Below are 21,028 nucleotides of genomic sequence, written 5' to 3'. Positions count from 1 at the left end.
GCACAGCGGAGCGTGGCCTCCGCAATTAGCTCTGAAAATGTTTCTGAAGTTGATCGCGGAGGCTGCAATTACGACGCGCTGTACGCGCTGATTTGACTCGGTGACGATTCAGTTACGTGCTTTGTCTTGCGCGTTGTATTAGTGTGTCAGTTACGTGCTTCGTCTTTCGCGTTGTGCTAGCGTGTGCAGCGTAGTGCAGCTTCCATATGCACGACGGTTGCTCATGGTCATCGACGTTGGTAGTCGTGATGGAGGAGACGTGCCACCAGGCGTCAGCGTGGGTGCATCAACGCCTAAGGGCGCTTTAGCCACAAAACACCAATAGACATTATATATCAATGTGCAATAAACATTACACTACTTCTGTGAAGACACGTTTCACTTTCGTGTTCTATACCGATTCCTATATAAGAGGGATCAACCACATTTTTTATATAAATACGCATTTGGTGCCGCAGCTATACGTCGCCTCCCCTCCCTCCCTCCCGTTCCCCCACAGCCTTTCGCGCGACGGGAAACGTTGCGTTTGCTCTGTATATATGGAAAGGAGGAAAGAGACGCTTAATTCTGCGGCCCTGCAGGGAGCACGGCGCAGAACGCGCGTTTGCTCTCCGACGTGCGTTCGCTCCCCGTGAAAGCGAGCGTCCCTCGTGCCCTTTCACTCGCACATACAGCGTCCGGAGCGCGACGACGATTTCATCGCCGTTGACGTCATACGGAACCTCACGGCGACGGCAACGCCGGCGGCAAAAATCTGCTTTGGAGTGTCCATATAATTGCTATCGCAATAAAACGGAAACAAGAAAATTATGCAATGTTTTGGGCTCTGCTGTGCAATACCTCCGGGATCACCCCACGCAAGAGGCCGCGTTTCTACCAGAAAACTCGCCTTCGTGCATAGCGTTCGCCGCCAGTATTTCCCGGTATTGCTTAAGCTGTATAGTTGTGGGAACGCGTGAGAAGCAGTCAGGAATCTTTGAATGCTATCGCGTTCCACTCTTACAAGTGAAGGTTAAGCGTCCTCCAATTTTTTTGAGATATTAAGTTTTCACCAGACTACTAAATACATCACACAGAAACAAGTTTTTTTTTTAGAGTAGTTGACTGCATATGGCTATTACTGCATTATCCTGACAGCGAAATAAACTTATATTGCGGGACTTGGTTGCGAATTTGAGCTGTTTCACAGGCGCCCAAGAAAAGGCGCTTTGTGTTTTTTGCGATATTAAGCTTTTGCCAGACTACTAAGTACATTACACAGAAACAAGCTTACTTTAGAGAGCCTAACTTTCAAAGAATTACGCATTCAGTTCAAACCTCCCTAATATCTTTCTTACCACTGCAACTGTCTATAGATATTTGTTTTTTTCGTTGCCGTAACGTAAACCGTGATTCCTAAAACTGTCGCTATTCAATGCGTCCTTTCGCATTGTTAAGACCTTTCTGTAATCTCATTGCGATTTATGTACTGGGTCGACCACATCTAAGGTGAACACCTCATTAGTAGTCAAGCCGGTAAAACTACAGCGTTTGTTCTACTTCACAAGTGAAATGTTCGTTATACGGTGTGTAATCATGGTGTTGATAAACACCAAATAATGATTTTTCTAATTATGTACTGAACATCAGCTTCTATGATGTCTTGAATACTAATGAGGTGTTCACCTTAGATGTGGTCTACCCTGTACATGGCATCACGTAACTGCGCAGTCGCTATTTTGTGGGGGCATGTGGCTTCGTCAAGCTGTCTGTGTCGGCAGCTTTTTCCGCTGGTCTAGAGCACCACGCATGTGTTTTGATGCGAATATTTTATTATTATTATAATACACGGCTAACTAGCCCAATTGACAAGCTCTTTCTCCGATGTCGTCGGTCTTTTCCGCGATTCGCATCGGAGCCCGGCGGAGGCGTGGCTCCCGCAACGCTGTCTTCCGCGGGTACCGTGCGCAGTTCCTTCGCGCAGGCTCTTCAGCAGCGGGTGGTGTCCCAGACGCGCCCCGCTGCGATCCCGCCACCGAGCCCGGTGACGACCAGCTACTGCAACGGCTTCGTCAGCCCGCGAACGGTGGGCGGCACGGCGGTGGGCAGCCCGGCCGCTCCTGTCTCGCCGACCACGACGACGCCACCCCGCACCGGTGCTGACGTCACCACCTTGACCCCTACTGGGTCGGCTTCGTCAGCCCGCGAACGGTGGGCGGCACGGCGGAGAGCAGCCCGGCCGCTCCTGTCTCGCCGACCACGACGACGCCACCCCGCACCGTTGCTGACGTCACCACCTTGACCCCTATACTGGGTCGCCCAACGACGAGCTGCGGATCAGGGCAAGGCCTTCAGAATTAAAAATATGCAAATGCCACGTAGCTGGGCAGAATCAAGACAATGTTTGCAGTCTCTTGGGAGAGTTACGAGCTCCCTACAGTTTAACTTTCTATCTCGAGTGGAACACATTTAATTAAAATCGGCCAAGGCTTTATCTAAGAAAAGCATTTCTGCTTACATGTTGTGATGTCAGGTTCCTTTGTTTAATTGGTTCTGACGGTTCTCTGAGGCGGATCCTCCGAGAACCCAATCGAGGACATAGCCGTTTGTTGTAAAACGCACACAAACTTAACTAAGACGAAAAGCAGCCCAGAAAATGAACACTCAAAAGGAAAAACTCAATAAGAAACACATCTGGAGCTGGAATGGTATCAATAGCACGTAAGTTAAGGCATATCACGCGTGTGAGTGCGCAAAAGTTTCGACGCGGAGAAGAGGCTATGCAAGAAGCGGCGTTGGTCTTACCAAAGTCGGTATACTGGACCGTTGAACAGGCAATCAGAGAGCGGCAGCTCTGGCTTGGAGAGGGAAGGCAGGTGGCTTGGCGGTACGGGCAGATGGCGGCGTTCCAGCCGGTCAGCTGGGCGTAGAACTCGGACTGGATGAATGAACGTGAGCCCAACTGCTCACGTTCAGCCCACGGACGTAGAAGCTCGCCGGCCTCGGGTAGCAGTTCTTGATAGGGTAGAGTGGCGACACCTGGGAACGGGTTAGCAGGAGGCCCCGGTCGGGCGAAGTCTTCGTGGCTCGGGTCCGGTACCCCACGGCCCGTCTTCATCTCCCGGTACGGTGGCCGACCTTCTGCTGGCATCGCTTCCTGGAACTGTCCCATCCTCTGCCAGTGCGCCTCGCTTTTCTGCCACTCTGGTCGATTCGTCTCTTGCTGATTGGCCGCTCAAAGCTCCGTGTTTTCTTCTGATTGGATGCCTTTTCCTTTTATTTTCTGTTCTTGCACCGCGTGTTCACGTGCCGGACGCTCTTCGGCGTTGTCGTCTTCCATTCAGTACGGAAATCACCTCCGCGCGCGCATTCCTTGTCGTCTGCTTCTTGTCTGTCTCCATCCACCGCACCGTGCCGCGCACTACACACATCACGACGCATGTACGTGAATAAGCGGCATCAGAGTTGGGCCGGAACCACGGAGTAAGATAAATAGGAGCGCCGACTCCGCCGCCGCGCAACGCATTCGCTCGGGACAAACCGTGCAACGCGAACGCTGGGGGCCTAGCTCATTCCTTTATTCTCTCCCTCCGCTCCTCTTCACGCTTTCGCACACGCTTTCTGCTTCCCTTCTACTACTCTATAGAGTTACTGCATATGCTACCAAAAGTAGCATATACAGTAACTACTCTTAGAGATACTGTATATGGTCCCTACGGGTAGAGTGTACTAGATTGGGGGAGTGGGTCTAACGAGGGCTCTGCGCTGAGGCATTTTTTATTGAAAATTCAGGTGGCGCCACCGTCACTTTCTTCCGAATGAGCGGCCCCGCTCGCCAGCCGGACGCTTGTCGCGTCGGAGACCCTACCGCAGCTGCATTGAGCATTGACAGGCGGATACTCGGTGGCGGTAACACTGAGATTATTCCCCACACCGATCTATTGTACATAAAATTGAAAAACAGCGGCGGAAAGAACGCAAACGACCCAACAACGACGGTGCGTCGAGCAGACGACAGCTACTCAGCCCGCGGGCTCGCCTCAGCCAATGAGCGCTGCCGAAACAGCCGGAGCGAACGTTTATTGGCCGGAGATTCAGGAGAAGGCGACGACAGCGCCGCCACATTTTCCGTGTTTTTTCCTTCACCCTCGCCTCTTGCTAAGGCGTCCGCTGGACCCACGGTACTGGACCCACTCCCCCTTCTAGTACACTCTACTACGGGTACGCTGTACTACGGGAGCAGAGTTGCGCATAGGTTCTCCATCTTGCCCGCCGACGCATCCTTGTTAAGCAGAAAAGCCACTCCTCGTGAATGCAGGATACGGCGCGTCTTAGCTGCCGAGTGCGCTTGCTCCTTCATTCCGCGAAGGTGGTGGCGCAGCTGGCGTCGGTGCAGGCAAAATCTACGGTGCAGGCACAGCCGTGAAGTTGAATTTCCCTCAAAAGGATGTTTTTGCGCATGTGACCAGATTTGTCGAATAGGGGCGCAAGCGGCGCGTTCAGAGGTACAACTCTGCTAGTTCTAGCTGGATGAATGGATCCTATGAGTGTCCCCTTTGAAACGGAGCGGTCCGTTGCACCCCCAAGGTCTAGTTATTATATCGCCTAATGTCCTACCTGCCATCAATTACCAAACTTTCTGAACCCCTTTTGGGTACTCTGTTTTTGTACGCCTCCGTTGTATGTCGTTTCCTTATTACTCTCTACTCTTAGAGTTACTGTATATGCCACCAAAGGTACAGTAACTCTATCTACTCTCTTCGCGTAGCGCCGTCTGCCGAGGCGCGTGGAAATCACTCAGCGCATGCGCACATGCAAGCAAGCTGTTGAGTTGCTGAGGCAGACGGCGGTGCGGAATGCGCAGTGCGGGTAAGTGCGGCACGCGTAGAGCGTGTCGTCTGCTAGAAAGGCGGGCCCTCAGCTATGGTATCTCAGCCGTCTCAATTTGACATCAGTCAAACACAAAAAAAAATATGAGGACAAATAATAAAAGCCCTAATAAACACATGGTACCACTTTTTCTGCACGTATGCGGAATATTTTTACATGTCTTTAGAGGAAACGGACAATAAATAATGCTGCACAAAAAGACACAACAACAGTATTTGTTTTTCACGCATGAAAGTCTACGAGGGAGTGAAGGTTCGAAATTTTCGTGTTACATATGCTTTGTGTACCCCGTCTGCAGTATGTTTATTCATGCCTGACGGGACAAGGTATCTTGATACTTGTGCGTGAAGAGACTGAGCAACAGGACAATGTTTTGTTCCCGGCTGTAAATCTGGGTATGGCCAAGGACGCGAGAAGCTTTCGCTCTTCGCGACGCCATCTGATGTTCAGCTACTGCACCAGTGGCGGCAAAAAATCCTGAAAGTAAGCGAGCGCTTAATTTAAAGGACAAAATATGTGCGCGACATTTCGAGAAACACCTTATTTTTGATAGGTATTTCAGCGAGCACAAAGCCGATGATCTACTAGATGTTGCGGGAACGCTCATAGTGGATATGAGGCTACTGTGGAACGAAGAAGAGGACGGACGCGCGAGCAGTGGTGCGAGGAACGCGCGAGCTGCGGTTGGGCGTTCTTGGGCGTGGCCGGCTGGGACTGGAGCTGTGGCCGTGGACCGCGGGACCGAGGCGTTTTTTTCCCACAATGTAAAGAAAGTGAGTAGATCTTGAAAGGGAGCCGTTCCATCAATTTTTTAGGGAAGCCTGGCGCAGCTCAATGATGATGAAACGCCCGTGTGCTTGCGTTGTAGTGCACGTTAAAGAGCCCAAGGTGGTCAAAATTAATGCGGAGCCCTCCACTAAGGCGTGCCTCATAATCAGAACTGGTTTTGGCACGTAAAACCCCAGAAAGAAAGAAAAGAAAAAAGAAGTAACGCCAGAATGCCAGAAGTAACGGGAAGACGCCGATGAGGAAGGACGGGAGGTGCTCAATTTGTCTACCAGTACACACAGTGCAGGCGCTTTTCTTTATCCAGACACGTACCGTAAAGAACATTCTCAGCCTTGACTTCGAGTAGATTCCCCCAGTCATGGAGACACATAATCTCGGCTTCCCTTGTGAAATTCATAAGCAGGAAACACTAGCAGTCGTTCTGCATTATTATGTTTTAATGAGAATGCCAGAATTTTGGGTTGTCCTCCTGCCTGTGGTTGAGACAAAACCCGCTTTGGAACGACAAAAATGAGTCCTGCGAAAATGCGCAAGGGGGAGGACGTTTCATGAAAGGAGCGGTTGTATTTTTCTCCTTGCCATTACTCACGAGGTCAAAGACCCCCCCCCCCCTTTTTTTTTTATCGAATTTATTGCATACGAAGGCTTCCTTGCACTGCAAAGTGGGCTTGTTGTAGAAGCCATATAACTCTATTGCCTGTGAGCTAGCGTGGAAGTGAAGCCAAAAGGACGGCTGCTGGTTATGTGGCTGACGCTGTGTCATGTACAACGTGCACGATTTGTCTTGTAAGAAAACCATCCTTGCATAGTTTTCGTATTAGTTTTACCGCGTGCGGGTTACCGTGGATGCAGTACCGACGATGGTAGACATGTGGCATTTTGTCCACCTAAAATGCAATTAAAACGTTGCTTTGCGTGTGTTCTCGATCGCCGAAGGAAAATCATAAAAGGACTATGTTAACTATTATCTCTATACCGGCCGCCTTACGCCAGCAGTTTGGTATATAACACGTTTGCGGTCAAGCTAAAGCTCTATTAGCTTAGTGCATTGGTGAAACTCGCATAATTGTGTCGCAGGAGATGGAACTGTCCCTTCCTTCGCACTTTCCTCGGCGGCACGCGCACGGGAAACTTGGCCGGCGGATCCAGTTGGTCGCCAATCAACACGACGTGGAGATCTACTTCGAGACCTCGGCGGGGGCCAAGGTGCCCGAGCAGAAAAAGTACCGGTGCCTGAGCACCAAGATCAACGGCCTGGTGATCGAGCTGCTCGTCCACAAGTACCGACACCACCTCTCCAACTGCATCCGGCTTTCGACGGCCGCCAGAACATGGATACGCGACACCAGCTCAACTTCCGCGAGCGGCCCTTCTACGTTGAACTGAACGAAGACCAGAGGATCCAGAAGTTCATCGTCGAGATCCAGTACGCGGCCACGGTCTACATGCCGCTCGAGGCGTGCGAGATGGTCGAGGGCCAGCACTGCCGCAAGAAGCTCGACGACAACCAGACCTACGAGTTGATCAAGCGCACGGCCACACCGCCTTCCAAGCGCTTCCAGGTATTCTTTGTGTTCGCCCTACAGCAAGTGTGCACGTTCCGCTAACATAAAAATTGAGGCACTTTAGTACACGCCAAAGAACGTGAAGGCGAAAGCGTATACGCGCTCAAGAGACATTCATTAAATTACTTGACATTCTCATTCGAATGCGTTGTTACTTCTTATTACTTGTTTTCTCCCACCAAAGGTCGCGGGTTCGAGTGCCTTAATTGACTCTACCTTAATTAATGGTGCCTTAATTAACCTCCCCCTAATTAACACCAAAGATCATGGGTTCGACTACCACATAAGCTCGAGGGTTCGACTCCCACCGAAGGTTGTGGGTTCGAGTGCCTGAATTAACTCGATGATTAACACGACGACGACGGTGGCCTGCGCACCATCAGAATTGTTGCGTGAGCGTTTGCATATAGGTAAGACCCGATGCCGGGTCGGTGTAGTAAGTGAATTACTGCACCGAGTCGTCATCGTGTACGATTTCGTTCTGACGACGCGGTTTTCGCTCAAGGCCGTTGAAGGTCGACTGAACGATGAGACATATAAGGCTCTCGCCTTAATAAGAGGCAGAGTAATCGATCCTAATATATCCGAGCATTAATTGTCAAAAACTCGGTATACAGGGTGTTTCTACGAAGACCTTACGTAATGGATAAAAATACGTCCTGAAACAAAACGACTGTCCCCTCGGCGACACGCCGCCATTGGCGGCTGCCGTGATGCGACGGGTGACACGCGGCGACCAGTCGCCAATCAACAAAATATCACTGACATTTATGCTTTTAGTTTCGGCGGGCTCATTGTGATTGGGAAATTGAAGCAAGCTCCCGCACAATCCACATCAACCTTTGGATATAGAAAAATGCGACAAATGTTCTTTTCCTCACGTCACCTTAAGGGACGCGGCTTTGTGCTCGCTGCAGCCTCCCAGTTTCTGTTTCGGGCATTCTGACAGCCGAATTTCGTCATGCTGCAATCCCGCGGGTAATAGCATTTTTCTAGACCCAAAGGCCGATACGGCCCGCACGGAAAGCTCGTTTCAATTTCAAGTTAAAATGAGCCCGCTGAAACTACAAGCATAAGTCAACGAATTTTATCAATCAGCGGCCCACCACCACGCATCACCCGCCACCTCACGGCCGCCACCAGCGACGGCATCTTTCCGAACGAACCGTTCCTTGCTTCAAAACCGCTACTTTTATATATTACGCAGTCTACGTAGAAACACCCCGTATATAGTATCGCATTCGCAGGCCGCTTCAGACATCTGGAATTCCCAGTTTGCGCGAACTAAACCCAAATTAGTTGAAGGCTGCTTGTATGCCTCTTAAGGAAATGAGAACGCTGTATACAAGGGTACAAGATCGTTCGCTGCACGAGAACCAAGCATTTGGCCGTAATCGTCACTGTCGCCATCGCCAAGTGCAAGTTCGCCCGCATAAGTTTTCGCTTTCCCGCCTCATCGTAATTTTGTTTTCCGGTACGCAGGAGATTCGCCAGTCCGTGCGCGACCTGGTGAACAGCACCGAGGATTACCTGCGCGAGCTCAACATCAGCACCGAGCAAGGGCCGAGTGCTCGAGCTCCCTTCGCTGGTGTTCGAGAGCGACTCTCTCCGCAAGCCGCGCGAGGGCACGTGGGAGCTTCGCGGCCAGCACTTCTACAAGCCGGCCACCATGGACCGCTGGACGTTGGTCAGCCTGAGCCGGTTCGCGCAGCGCGACAGCCTCGACAACTTCGTCAAGATGCTCACGCGCATCGGCCTCGAACTGGGCATGCGCATCGACCAGCCTCTCCAGGTGTCCGCGTCCGACCACAACCGGCGTTCCGTTCGCTCCATCCTGAGCGAGCAGCAGCACAACAAGCTGCAGATGGTCGTCATCGCCAAGACGACCAACTACGCCGAGACCGAGCTCTGGCTGCGCACCCAGTGCCTGCTGGAGAACAACGCGGTCAAGAAGTGCGGCGCGGCGCTCGTGCACAACCTGTGGCAGAGGACCACCGCCAAGATGAGCGAACAGAAGCCCGTGATCATCATAGGCGCCGACGTGTCCCACCCGGCGACAGGATCCGGCCCTCGGTCGCCGCCTGCGTCGACAGTGTCGACTTCGATTCCGTCCAAGTTCCACGCCACCGTCTGCATCCAGGTGGAGCACGTAGAGGCTACGGTGGCTAGATGGGCAGGTGTGCCGACCGAGCTTAGTTCACCACTTCTTCGCACCACGACGCAGAAGTGGCGCTGCGGACAGTGTAACGGTTCAGCCGCGTGCAACGTCGCTGCGCTGTGTAAACAAGCAGCGTGTTTGATCGTATCGCTGCCTCTGATTTTAGCTTTGAAGTACGCGTTATATAATGCCGTTTTGAGCAGTGTCGGCATATACAGAATCGGAAATTCGTTATTGTCGTCTAGTCGGAAAACGCGATTTGCTCAAGTCAATTTTCTAGCTTGGCGATTGGTCACATTTATTGGTACAAACACGGCGCTCCGGACCATTGCATTAAAGACGTATACACGCATTTTTTTCCATGCATAAAACAATACTGCAATGGTTTTATACGATATATGGAAACGTGTTTACGCAATATTTAGTGAGTTCTAATGTTTCAATTTCGAGAAATCCAGCTAATGTGTTTTATTGCTGCCTCAGTTACGGTATTTAATTTCTTACGAGAAGAATTGTGTTGGTAAGCGCATATGGTTCACTGTTTGGTTGCAATAAAATAAAGCAATACGTCTTGGACTAGATTCATGAATATTGTTACAGGAAGTATTTACTTAAAAGTACATGGGCTAGCACTTGTCTAGTCAAGACTGCATAGAGCGCACAGGTTTCTGCAGGTTTTCAGTCCGACAGGAGAGCCTCTGACCCAGCCCCACTACAACGTCTTTGTCTTTGCCATTGCTTGTGACAACATATTTAAAATATAAGAAAAGCTCTCGTAACCTGAGTAAGCAGACGCACCAACTATTGCTAGCCTAGCGCCAGCAAGGTCGCAACGTTGGTCTACCACATCATAACATTATTCACAGCACACGCCTCAGCTTCAGGTGATTCCTCTTCTCCCTGTTTCTTTCACGCGCCATGTTCTTGCTCTTGACAAGAAAGTAAAGGCGTGTAATTGAACTTCACAACATCGTTTATGAGGTGTTTTTTGTGCCGCTCACGGCCGATCCAATTCGGAGGATTCATCTGCACAAAGGAGGCAAAGTCGACGATACTGTTCCTTCGTAACTCAGTTAAACTGAAGCACAGCGTTAAAGCGTCTTCAGCGATGCTACCAGTTTGCTTAGTGCTTCAGAAGTGACCAACAGCTCTGACCTACTCATGTGCAGCGTAAGTGACGACTCGGGAGGAAGAGATGATTTTCTTGAATTCAGTAATGTCCCTGAGCAATCGGGCCACTTCGTTCTTTGCAGGAACTTCCTTGCTACACAGACTGCTGTATAGAATATCAGCCTAGAGTCACTTTTCCCTGTAGCAGCGCAGCGGTGCTCGATGTCGCAGGCGCTGAGCACCTCATGTGCGGCTTGCAAATTTCCAACGTCGAGGAGCTCATGGACGTACGCTTTTCGGTGTACCGCTTGCTCATTACCGTCACCGATACTGAGCAAGCTACTGAGCAGCCCGGGGCGAACATTTCCGCTGTCAGGAGACCTTTCCAGATTCGTAAATTCCAGCACTCTTTCTCACAGATTTAGAGCCCGACTTGCAGTTCGGAGCGAAGCAGTAAGTCTTATTGGTGGTCTTCTTTAGTGAATCAATGTCGCCGCTAATCTCGCCGGTCATTTTTTCCGACCTGGAACATTCCACATCCCTTAGTAACTTTCAAACAGTAACCGAGACCCGGAGCTCTTCTCCTTTCACGATGACACGAACAAACGACATACAACTATTCCCATACGGGCTTTATTTTTCTTGCGCTCCGTCTGCCACCAGTAGCAGTCAGCGCGCGCTGCGGAACCGTTGTACTGACCGCAGCGCCAATCCTGCGCCACGACGCGGAGAAGCGGTGAACTACGCTACAGATGCGCCGGTCGGCACACCTATGCCCATCAAGCCACCGTACCGAGGCCAAGGCGCGAGTCGAGATCATCCGGGACCTCAAGGAGATGATGGACATGGCTCAAGGCCTGCTTCCGCGCCACAAGGCACAAGCCGGAGCGCATCATCTTCTGGAGTCAGCGAGGGACAGTTCCTCGAAGTGCGAAACCGCCAGGTAAGATCGACCAACTTAGAGAGTCGGTGCGTCTTTCAATAGGACTCGAGCACCATATAGACAGGGGAAGAACACAATCTTCTTGCTAGTTGAGAGCCAATGATCGGTTTTCAGAGTTGCACACTAAATGCTGAAATTGTGTGGCACGGATTGAGAATCCGTCTCGCACCGTCACTTCCACTTGCTGAGGTGGCACACTCTCTGGTGTTTGCGCCCCATGCGAACTTCGGTGCTCAAGATCGTGCTTCCCTGCTCGGTGACTACATTTCCTGCTGATCGAATCACTTGTAAGTTTATCATTGTGGACGGTAGTGACATATCGGTTGCTTTGTTTCATTGTTAACCGATCTCTTTTTATTGCGATAGCAATTATATGGACACTCCAAAGCAGATTTCTGCCGTCGCCGTCGTCGTCGCCGTTGCCGTCGCCGTTGCCGTCGCCGTCGCTGTGAGGTTCCGTATGACGTCAATGGAGATGAAATCGTCGCCGCGCGCCGCCGAACGCTGTATGTGGGAGTGAAAGGGGGCGAGGTACGCGCGCCTTCACGGGGAGTGAACCCACGGTGGAGAACAAACGCGCGTTCTGCGCCGTGCTCCCTTAAGGGCTGCAGAAGTAGGCCTAAGGGCAAGCTTTCGAAAAAAAAAGTAGGCGTCTCTTTCCTCCTTTACAATCACCATATATGTAGAGCAAACGCGCCTTCTTCCGACGCGCGAAAGGCCGTGGGGGGGGGGGGGGGGAGGGAAGGGAGGCAACGTTTAGCGGCGGCACCAAGTGCCTATTTATATCAGAGGCTCCGGCAACAGTCACTAACACCACACGCATTTTGTGCGAACGCGGACAAAACGCCGATGGCGTCGACAACAGTTCTCCGTGTTGCCGGTGCTGCTGCATGTCCAAGTTTATACAGCTGATAAAGCTAATATCATTACTCCGTATAGCTCTCTACAAATTTGCTATCGCAATTGATGCTTCGCCTTTCAGGTGAAACTGCGGAAACTTTTTTTATTGCGATAGCAATTATATGGACACTCCAAAGCAGATTTCTGGCGTCGCCGTTGCCGTCGCCGTCACCGTGAGGTTCCGTATGACGTCAATGGAGTGGAATTCGTCGCCGCGCGCCGCCGAACGCTGTATGTGCGAATGAAAGGGCGCGAGGGACGCGCGCTTTCACCGGGAGTGAACCCACGGCGGAGAACAAACGCGCGTTCTGCGCAGTGCTCCCTTAAGGGCTGCAGAAGTAGGCGTCTCTTTCCTCCTTTACAATCACCATATATGTAGAGCAAACGCGCCTTCTTCCGACGCGCGAAAGGCCGTGGGAGGGGGGGGGGGGGGAGGGAGGCGACGTTTAGCAGCGGCACCAAGTGCCTATTTATATCAGAGGCTCCGGCAACAGTCACCAACGCCGCACGCATTTTGTGCGAACGTGGGCAAAACGCCGACGGCGTCGACAACAGTTCTGCGTGTTGCCGGTGCTGCTGCATGTCCAAGTTTATACAGCTGATAAAGCTACTATCATTACTCCGTATAGCTCTCTACAAATTTGCTATCGCAATTGATGCTTCGCCTTTCAGCGGAAACTGCAACAACTTTTTTAATTCCGGCAGCCTTTTGCAACTTGGTAGTAGCACGACCGAATATCCAGCGATCAAGGCTATTCACGCGCCATAGTTTCCTGCAAGAATACCTGAGTTCGGATAAGAGCAGTTCGGATAAGAGCAGCATATGGCGCCACATATAGACACCAACCTCTTCTTCGATACAGTTGTTCTTTGCAAACTCTGTTTTCGTTAATTTCGCGGTAAAAAGTTGATTTTCAGAAGATAGAAATAAAGGCTAGATTCCGATTTATCGAATTTCGCGCCTAAACCACAGCGCCGGTACCGCCTTGATGACGCATGAATATCAAATTATTTTTTTTCGTATATGGGCCGTCGTGGTGCACTAAATGTTATTTTTAAAACTGGTTAAGTTCATTTTTGGCTCTTTTAGAATAGAATCTATCTTCACCGGTACAAAGTTAAATATACAGACCAGACCAGACTAGACGCCGCCAAAATCGATGACGTCACGGAGATGGCGCGATATACTTCGAAAAGAACGGCGCCACCCATCCACCGTCCTTGCGTCTTTTCAGACTATTTTCACTCTATAGAATGGCTTTATTTGCGTTCTAAAAGATCAGTTCGCTAAAACTACTCAAATAATTTTTATATTTTTTGTACATTTAAAGCTATTTAAAGTAGATTCGGCAAAGCGAAACACCCCCTATTTACTATGGCGGCAACAGTGTCACTATATAAAGAATGGACGTACACCAGCTCGCTCAATTCCCTCTCCTGCTGAATATACTATTTACCGTCACGTGATCGCACCGTACAGTGCATCGGCGTCGTCCTCTATGAACAGCCGATCTAGAAGAAGCGCGATGCCTATAGGTAATCGATAATACAACCGTCAGACACTGATATGGCCATCAAGCGTCTAATATGCGCCTTTTGTTCCGGCGCAACCGAGCAAACGAGCGCAGCGGATGAAAGAGCTAATGCGGAGCGCAGCGGGCGGTTAAAAAAAGCGGCAAGAGCGAAGAGAGCGCGAGGAGAAAAGCGGAGGAGGAGGGTATGGCGAAAGCGTGAGGAGTAAAGCGTATTGCCGCGGAAGACGCGCACTGCCGCGACGGTGGCTACAAGATGGCACCAGAGTAGCGTGCGTCGTCTGTTCAACGATGAAGTCACCAATGCCATATAAGGAAAGAAAGCGCTGCATGAGTGGAGGTTCGTCTGCGACGGCTGCTGTGAATCGCGCCCATGTGCTGCCTCTCGGGATCTCCCGATTAGCGAGGCCGCACCACACTTCGCTCCGTTTGCAACGTGCAGCACGAGACAGATTGTCATCGCCAGCCCAAATATCGCGAAATGACAACACGTATACAGCTGCGCCCAAATTTCACATTAGGGACTATCGTAATCACTGGTGAATTTTTTTTTCACAGCGGCGGAGCACCTATTCCCGTACATATATTGAGCGCCATCGAACTCTCTCGCTTGTGGAAAGGTCAACTTCACGTCCTGTCAGTTGCGCATTCAAAGTTTTGCGCTCGTAGGACGACGAAGCCTCAAAAATTCAAGGACTGTGAGAATGAAAAAACGACAAGACGAAAGAGGTCCACGCTTTTCCTGTCGTTTTTCTGCTTCTTACATGGAATTCTACTTCCAAACGCTTTCACTGTCATCACGTGTGACAGAAGGGGGTTATAGGACGGTGAATGCAGTGGCCGGAAACTCTTTAGGTTAAAAATAAATAAAAAAGGAATGGAGGAAAAATGCGCTGAACAAAACTACTTACCATTCCAAAAATAGGAACGGGGAGGCTAAACCATGCAGTAAATAAATTCTAGTCGGCTGTTCCTCGCGCCAAGCCCCTCCCCTCAGGGAATTCGGGTCTCTTCAGAAGAGAGAGCCTCTTCCGGTTGGGCAAGGAATATAGTTCGAGAGAGAGCTGTGCGCAAAATATCTGGGAGACGGCAAAAGGGGCGCCCTTCTAAGTTCTGCAGCCGTGCTGTGGAAACGAGAGAAGTTTAAGCCTACACTTCTCCTCCCCCCCGCCCTCTCTTTCTTTCCCTTCGTTGCATTACTCCATCCCCGTTTTATTATCCCCCCTTTTTTATAGCCGATGGTTCTCGTAGAGGTATACCAGTACCGCCTACGCAGCACCCTGCCGGCGCGAGCGCGTTCGCCCATGGTGCGTCGTTCGGCCAATTCACGAAGCGTGCACACCAAGCGGATGTCGCTGCTCACCACGCTTCGATCTCTAATCAAGTTTCGAAAGCCAATTACGACGTAACAGACGGTAAAAGGGCTCTGTCGTCTGGTTTCCTTTTGTCTTCAAGAAAAATACCCGAGTGAAATTCCACAGTGTTTAGAGGTGCCAGAGAGAGACAGAAAAGGGAAGAGGGGCAGGGAGGTCATACAGACACGCGTCCGGTTCGCTACCCTACGCAGGTGAAAGGAGGCTTCGAGATAAAAAAGAAAGGAAGGAAGCAGAGAGAGAGCGTGAACACGGGTGGTGCGTTAATCCGGAGGTGTACGTCGACGCTAAAGCTGGTTATTTAGGACTGTCGACTTCAGGAAGTGCAGCAACGAAAAAGTCGCTTTCTGAACTTGTAACGCTTGCGGCTGCGCTCGAGGAATATAATGATGTTATGTGCAACAGGCGATTGTTAAACATTTTGGAAAACCTAAATTTATTTTTGCTATCGCCCATGTTTCGCACCCGTAGGTTAGTGCGAAGAAATCGAAAGTGATTTACGTTATACAGTCAAACCCAGATATATCTAACCCACATATAACGAATTATTGTGTATAACGAACAGCAATAAAGTCCCCTTGATAAGTTTTGTATAAATTTTTATTTGATATATGGAATTAACTATATATTGAACTTTTTTGTGATCCCCTTCAGATTCCATATATCCGGGTTCGACTGTATAAGCAATGCGGATATTTCAGTCCAATTAATATTACCCCTTCTCACTGATTCAATGCTGCGTCCACATTTTACTGCTTCCTCAATCTCGTGCACGTTATAATTTCGAATATCCCTTACTTTCTTCTTGTTGATCCGTTTTAACAGTTCAGCGAATTCTCTCTGATATCTCGGGTTCGACACTTTCATGTTTTGTCGTTTCTTCATTAGGTTCTTTGTTACTTGGGAGAGCTTACCTATAGGTTGTCTTGGTGCATTACCTCCCATTTCAATTGCTGCTTCTGAAATCAGCCGAGTTGCGGTTTCATTCATTACCTGTGTGTTATCTTCATCTTTCTGTTCTAAAGCTGCATATTTCTTTGCGAGCACCAACCTGAATTGGTCTGCGTTTACCCTTACTGCGTCTAGGTTGGCCTGTTTCTTAATGACTAATTTTATTCTTTCTCTCTTCAAATTGAGAGAAATCCTAGACCTCGATAATCTATGGTCACTGCATTTTACCCTGCGTAACACTTCTACATCCTGCACTATGCTGGGATCGGCAAAGAGTATGAAATCTATTTCATTCCTTGTTTCATTCCAAGTGGTCCTTGCTTTTCCAGGACCACTTCCAGTTGCTTCGGTTCCTGGAGAAGGTATTCATTATTCGGAGCCTATTCCTTTCCGCGAATTCTACCAACATATTTCCTCTAGTGTTCCAAGAATGTATATGACAAGGCAAGATGTATGCACTGAAAGATAAGCAGGGTAATATCATCGGCAATTACAATGACATAGTGAAAGCAGCGGGAGAATTCTATACTGACTGGTACAGTACCTGGAGCAGCCAAGCTACTTTCATTCGAAGTAGTAATGAACAGGATACAGAGTCTTCTATAACTAGCAATAAAGTTAGAAGGGCCTTGCAAGACATGACCAGAGGAAAAGCTGCTGGAGAAGATGGAATAACAGTCGATTTAATCAAAGATGGAGGAGACGTGCTTGAAAAGCTTCCGGTCCTTTATACGCAATGCTTCACGACTTCAAGTGCACCAGAGAGCTGGAAGAACGCCAACATTATGCTAATCCATAAGAAGGGAGACATTAAAGAATCGAAGAATTATAGACCCATTAGCTCGCTTTCAGTATTGTATAAAATATTCACCAAGATAATTTCCAATAGAATCAGGGCAACACTTGACTTCAGCCAACCAAGAGAACAGGCTGGCTTCAGCAAGGGATATTCTACGATGGATCATATCCATGTCATCAATCAGGCAATCGAGACATCTGTGGACTACAATGAACCTCTCTATATGGCTTTCATAGATTATGAAAACGGCATTTGATTCAGGTGAGATACCAGCAGTCATAGAGGCATTGAATAATCAAGGAGTACAGGAGGCATACGTGAATATCTTGGCAAATATCTACAAGGATTCCACAGCTACCTTGGTTCTCCACAAGAAAAGTAGAAAGTTACCTATCAAGAAGGGGGTAAGGCAAGGAGACACAATCTCGTCAATGCTATTCACTGCATGCTTATTAGAAGAAGTATTCAATTTCTTAGACTGGGAAGGATTAGGAGTGAGGATCAACGGCAAATATTTGAGCAACCTTCGGTTTGCAGATGACATTGTCCTATTAAGCAACGATGTGGACGAATTACAACAAATTATTGAGGACCTTAACCGAGAAAGTGTAAGAGAGGGTTTGAAGATTAATAATGTGAAGACAATGATAATGTTCAATAGCTTGGCAAGGGAACAAGAATTCAGGATCGCCAGTCAGCCTCTAAAGTCTGTAAAGGAGTATGTTTATTTAGGTCAATTACTCACAGGGGACCCTGACCATGAGAAGGAAATGTACAGAATAAAATTGGGTTGAAGTGCATACGGCAGGTATTACCAAATCCTGAGTGGGAGCTTACCACTGTCGTAGAAAAGAAAAGTGTACAATCATTGCATTCTACCGGTGCTAACTATGGGGCAGAAACTTGGTGGTTAACGAAGAAGCTCCAGATCAAGCTAAGAACCGCACAAAGAGCGATGGAAGGAAAAATATTAGGCGTAACGTTAAGAGACAGGAAGAGAGCGGTGTGGATCAGAGAACAAACGGGGATAGCCGATATTCTAGTTGACATAAAGCGGAAGAAATGGAGCTGGGCAGGCCATGTAATGCGTAGGATGGATAACTGGTGGACCATTAGAGTCACAGAATGGGTACCAAGAAAATGGAAGCGCAATCGAGGACGGCTGAAAACCAGGTGAGGTAATGAAGTTCGGAAATTTCCAGGCGCAAGTTGACAGCAGCTAGCGCGAGACAGGGGCAATTGGAGATCGCAGGGAGAGGTCATCGTCATGGAGTGGACTTAAATATAGGCTGATGATGATGATGAATATGACCACTGAACAACGATCAGAACAACAAATAAAAGTACGGCTGAACCCAGCTTGACAGTAGCGCACCCAGGATCTCTGCCAGGGGGGGTGACAGTTGGCCTTAGTTTGCCAATACCGTCTAAACAGCAGTAATTTCAATTTCTTCACGGGAAATTGTCGAAAAATGCGCTTTTTGCGCACGTTTGCGAGTGTACAGACGATTGTGCGTCTTACATCTTAATTGCAGTACTCGAAGGCGCAAAGAAAGAAAAGTGCTTAAACAAAAGGAGGGGTTAACTCGGCCTCGGGGGGGGTTACAACCCCCGAAACAACCCCCCATCGGTGCGCCACTGCATCTTGAGATGACTGTCGAAGGTAATGCGTTAGCATTGAATCAGAATAGCGACACAACATATTGCCACCGTCGGAACGAGTTATGTATGAGGTGTGCACTCCAGCGTAACTCCTCTCTCGCGTTTCCCTAAGAACACTCGGTGCCATATAGGATCTAGCGCCACTGCCGCGAATCCGCGTGGCCTCCGAAATTCACGGCGCGCCGGTGGGTGCGAGCGCTCAATAACGCGTCATGCAGCAACCGTGCTCCTCTCTCTGGCGCTTCTTCGAGACGAGAGCACCGGTGACTTCGAACGCTGAGAATTGTTCCCTAACATGCCGCACACTCAATGACCCAAGTTGGCGAGATGCTCATTGAAGAATTACACATACCCAGTGCATTCAAGGCGCAGCCTGCTAATGCGTCGGGTTGCTGTCCTTGAGGAATCCTTGTGTTGTGGTTTCGATTCCGTTCAGCATCAGACAATTAGGTCACGTCAGCGCTGTTTGCGCATGCCAGACGGCATGACTCCACTGTGCAGGCAGCCATGACGTATCTTTATGCAAAATAAAGGAAACGAGCTGCTCGAACTGAGGTTTACCGCAAGAGGCAAATTCCAGGGATTGTCGCAAAGAACTTGAACAAGAAAGTGAACATTTTGAAACGAATGAGCAAGACCAGCATGTCACACAACGAGGCGACAGCGTCAGTGCATCATCGGAGGAGGCGGTCGCGTCGTCGACGTAAACAAGCTGTAGGAACGAACGAGAGGTTCCTGGCTTCACCTGCGCAGGTCCAGCAGGAGGTGGTTAAATCAGCCTCGTTTGACCTTCCAGATAAATTGCGTCAAGCGAGCAATGCAAGCCCGAACTCGAATGCGGGGCCACGCATGCCGCCCCGGGACATGGAACTCGAAATGTCAGAACAAATGAAGACAGTGCGCCGAGACATCCGTATCGGTCGCTGACATCAAGATCATGCTGCGACAGACTATCGACGCCCTGAAGTCGCTGCTTTCTAATTTAAGTACGCCAGTCGGGCGGACAGGTGCGATTATCATGCATACCATAGACGACGTCCTAGCGACGCTGCAGTATACCCTCGACCCCTGCCCAAAAAGACGTATGTACTGTGAAGCGTGCGCGTACGTGTTTCATAGGAACTGCATACTGGGCCGCTCTCATGATGAACTTTATCATCACACCACCCTCCTTCCTCTTCGTACCTTATGTATGTTGCTCCCGCAAACCCGTTCCCCAGCGTGGAGGCACTTATTCATTCCGCCCTTTCCGCCTTCCTGCCATGAAATTTCCTCCTCCTGACGCAAGTTGGTATCCAAGATGTTCATTGGAGATCAGCACAGACCGACTGGCACGTACTCAGTACTCCAAGTCGGCGTCATAGACTTTCTTCGAATAGCGATGCCTACTCTGTCCTTCAGACAGTGACTCATGTCCGCGTATTAGAGGTTGGTTAAAGAGTGGTACGTATATGTACAGTGCCGTCCACTGTTGTGTAGAGCGAGGGAGCGGCTGGCTTTGCTCTGAAGGGCGACACTTGGCGGAAGTTGCTGGGTCCGAGATAGTTTGCCCAAGAGCACGCGCGGCCTAATACACATGCAGAACTGCTTTTGGCGAGTCGCGAGATTGAAAAGCTCCTTTGTTTACCCAAATTTGCACTCGGCCTGAGGGCGCTTGCGGCACCGCAATTGCCATAGAATGAAACGTATGGGCTGATAACACGCGCTGGCCCTTCCGCAACAAATGGCGCGCGCTCACGGACGGTTCGAGATAACAAAGGCGCTTACGAACATCACCTGAGGTTAAATGCAACACGCGCAAGTTTGCATGTTTATTAGGCCGCGCATGCTCCTGGGCACGCTATCTGGGACCCAGCTACCGCCGCCAGGTGCCGCCCCGCATAGCAAAGACGGCCGTTCGCGCACTCTACACAGCAGTGAACGGCACTGTACACCTGCAGCGGAAAAAGATTAGCACGAGTGACTGGTCACCCGATCAAATAAATTGCGGCACGCGACCCTGTTGTGCCCTAGCACGCCAAATACGAGAGTGCCAGGCTCTTTAAAACATGAATCATGTGTCACTTCAGATGACAGTGTGCACGGGAACAGGAGCACCACGTACCGCAACTTCCCTGCTCCGGTCACCGTCCACTTCTGCTAATCTTTTTGCGCTGCAGCTGTTCACAATGCCACATACTCAGTGACCCAAGTTGGTACAAGGGTTGGCTTCGAACCCTGTATACATCAGCACAGCAGCCCGATGCGCTACCCGTTCAACCACTAACTACCCAGTGACGCAGGTAGCCGGGAAAATGGTTAGACACATAGATAGATAGATAGATAGATAGATAGATAGATAGATAGATAGATAGATAGATAGATAGATAGATAGATA

At 49.7% G+C, this 21,028-nt stretch overlaps 2 protein-coding genes across 3 annotated transcripts; one reads left to right on the top strand and one right to left on the bottom strand.

The window, feature by feature from the left end:
• Window positions 1-1,807: 1,807 nt before the first annotated feature.
• On the bottom strand, window positions 1,808-3,357 carry LOC125946509 (uncharacterized). 2 transcript variants are annotated; one of them, XM_049670016.1, is made up of 3 exons: window positions 2,785-3,357; window positions 2,277-2,309; window positions 1,808-2,151 (listed from the first exon to the last, which is right to left on the bottom strand). In XM_049670016.1, the coding sequence occupies exons 1-3, from the start codon at window positions 3,149-3,151 to the stop codon at window positions 1,832-1,834; spliced, it is 720 nt and encodes a 239-aa protein (XP_049525973.1). In that variant the 5' UTR covers window positions 3,152-3,357; the 3' UTR covers window positions 1,808-1,831. The 2 variants fall into 2 exon arrangements, with proteins under 2 accessions (XP_049525973.1, XP_049525974.1); XM_049670017.1 differs by having other exon boundaries at window positions 1,808-2,309.
• Window positions 3,358-7,091: 3,734 nt separating this feature from the next.
• Window positions 7,092-9,907, top strand: LOC125946508 (uncharacterized). The gene is made up of 2 exons (XM_049670015.1): window positions 7,092-7,220; window positions 8,706-9,907. Exons 1-2 carry the CDS (start codon window positions 7,104-7,106, stop codon window positions 9,390-9,392), a joined length of 804 nt encoding a protein of 267 aa, XP_049525972.1. The 5' UTR covers window positions 7,092-7,103; the 3' UTR covers window positions 9,393-9,907.
• The last annotated feature ends 11,121 nt before the right edge of the window (window positions 9,908-21,028 follow it).

This window comes from Dermacentor silvarum, chromosome 7 (genome assembly GCF_013339745.2).
Source record: "Dermacentor silvarum isolate Dsil-2018 chromosome 7, BIME_Dsil_1.4, whole genome shotgun sequence".
Taxonomy (NCBI): Eukaryota; Metazoa; Arthropoda; class Arachnida; order Ixodida; family Ixodidae; genus Dermacentor; species Dermacentor silvarum.
This window is presented reverse-complemented; position numbering and strand designations above follow the sequence as displayed.

What these genes read in the sequence shown, in the direction of transcription:
- LOC125946508 (XM_049670015.1), top strand. Translation starts at nt 7,104, where the DNA reads ATGCCGCTCGAGGCGTGCGAGATGGTCGAGGGCCAGCACTGCCGCAAG. An exon ending in CGCCTTCCAAGCGCTTCCAG is followed by an intron (nt 7,221 to 8,705) that starts GTATTCTTTGTG and finishes TCCGGTACGCAG; the next exon opens with GAGATTCGCCAGTCCGTGCG.
- LOC125946509 (XM_049670016.1), bottom strand. Translation starts at nt 3,151, where the DNA reads ATGGGACAGTTCCAGGAAGCGATGCCAGCAGAAGGTCGGCCACCGTAC. An exon ending in GGTCCAGTATACCGACTTTG is followed by an intron (nt 2,310 to 2,784) that starts GTAAGACCAACG and finishes CCTGATCCGCAG; the next exon opens with CTCGTCGTTGGGCGACCCAG. An exon ending in GACCCAGTATAGGGGTCAAG is followed by an intron (nt 2,152 to 2,276) that starts GTGGTGACGTCA and finishes GTAGGGGTCAAG; the next exon opens with GTGGTGACGTCAGCACCGGT.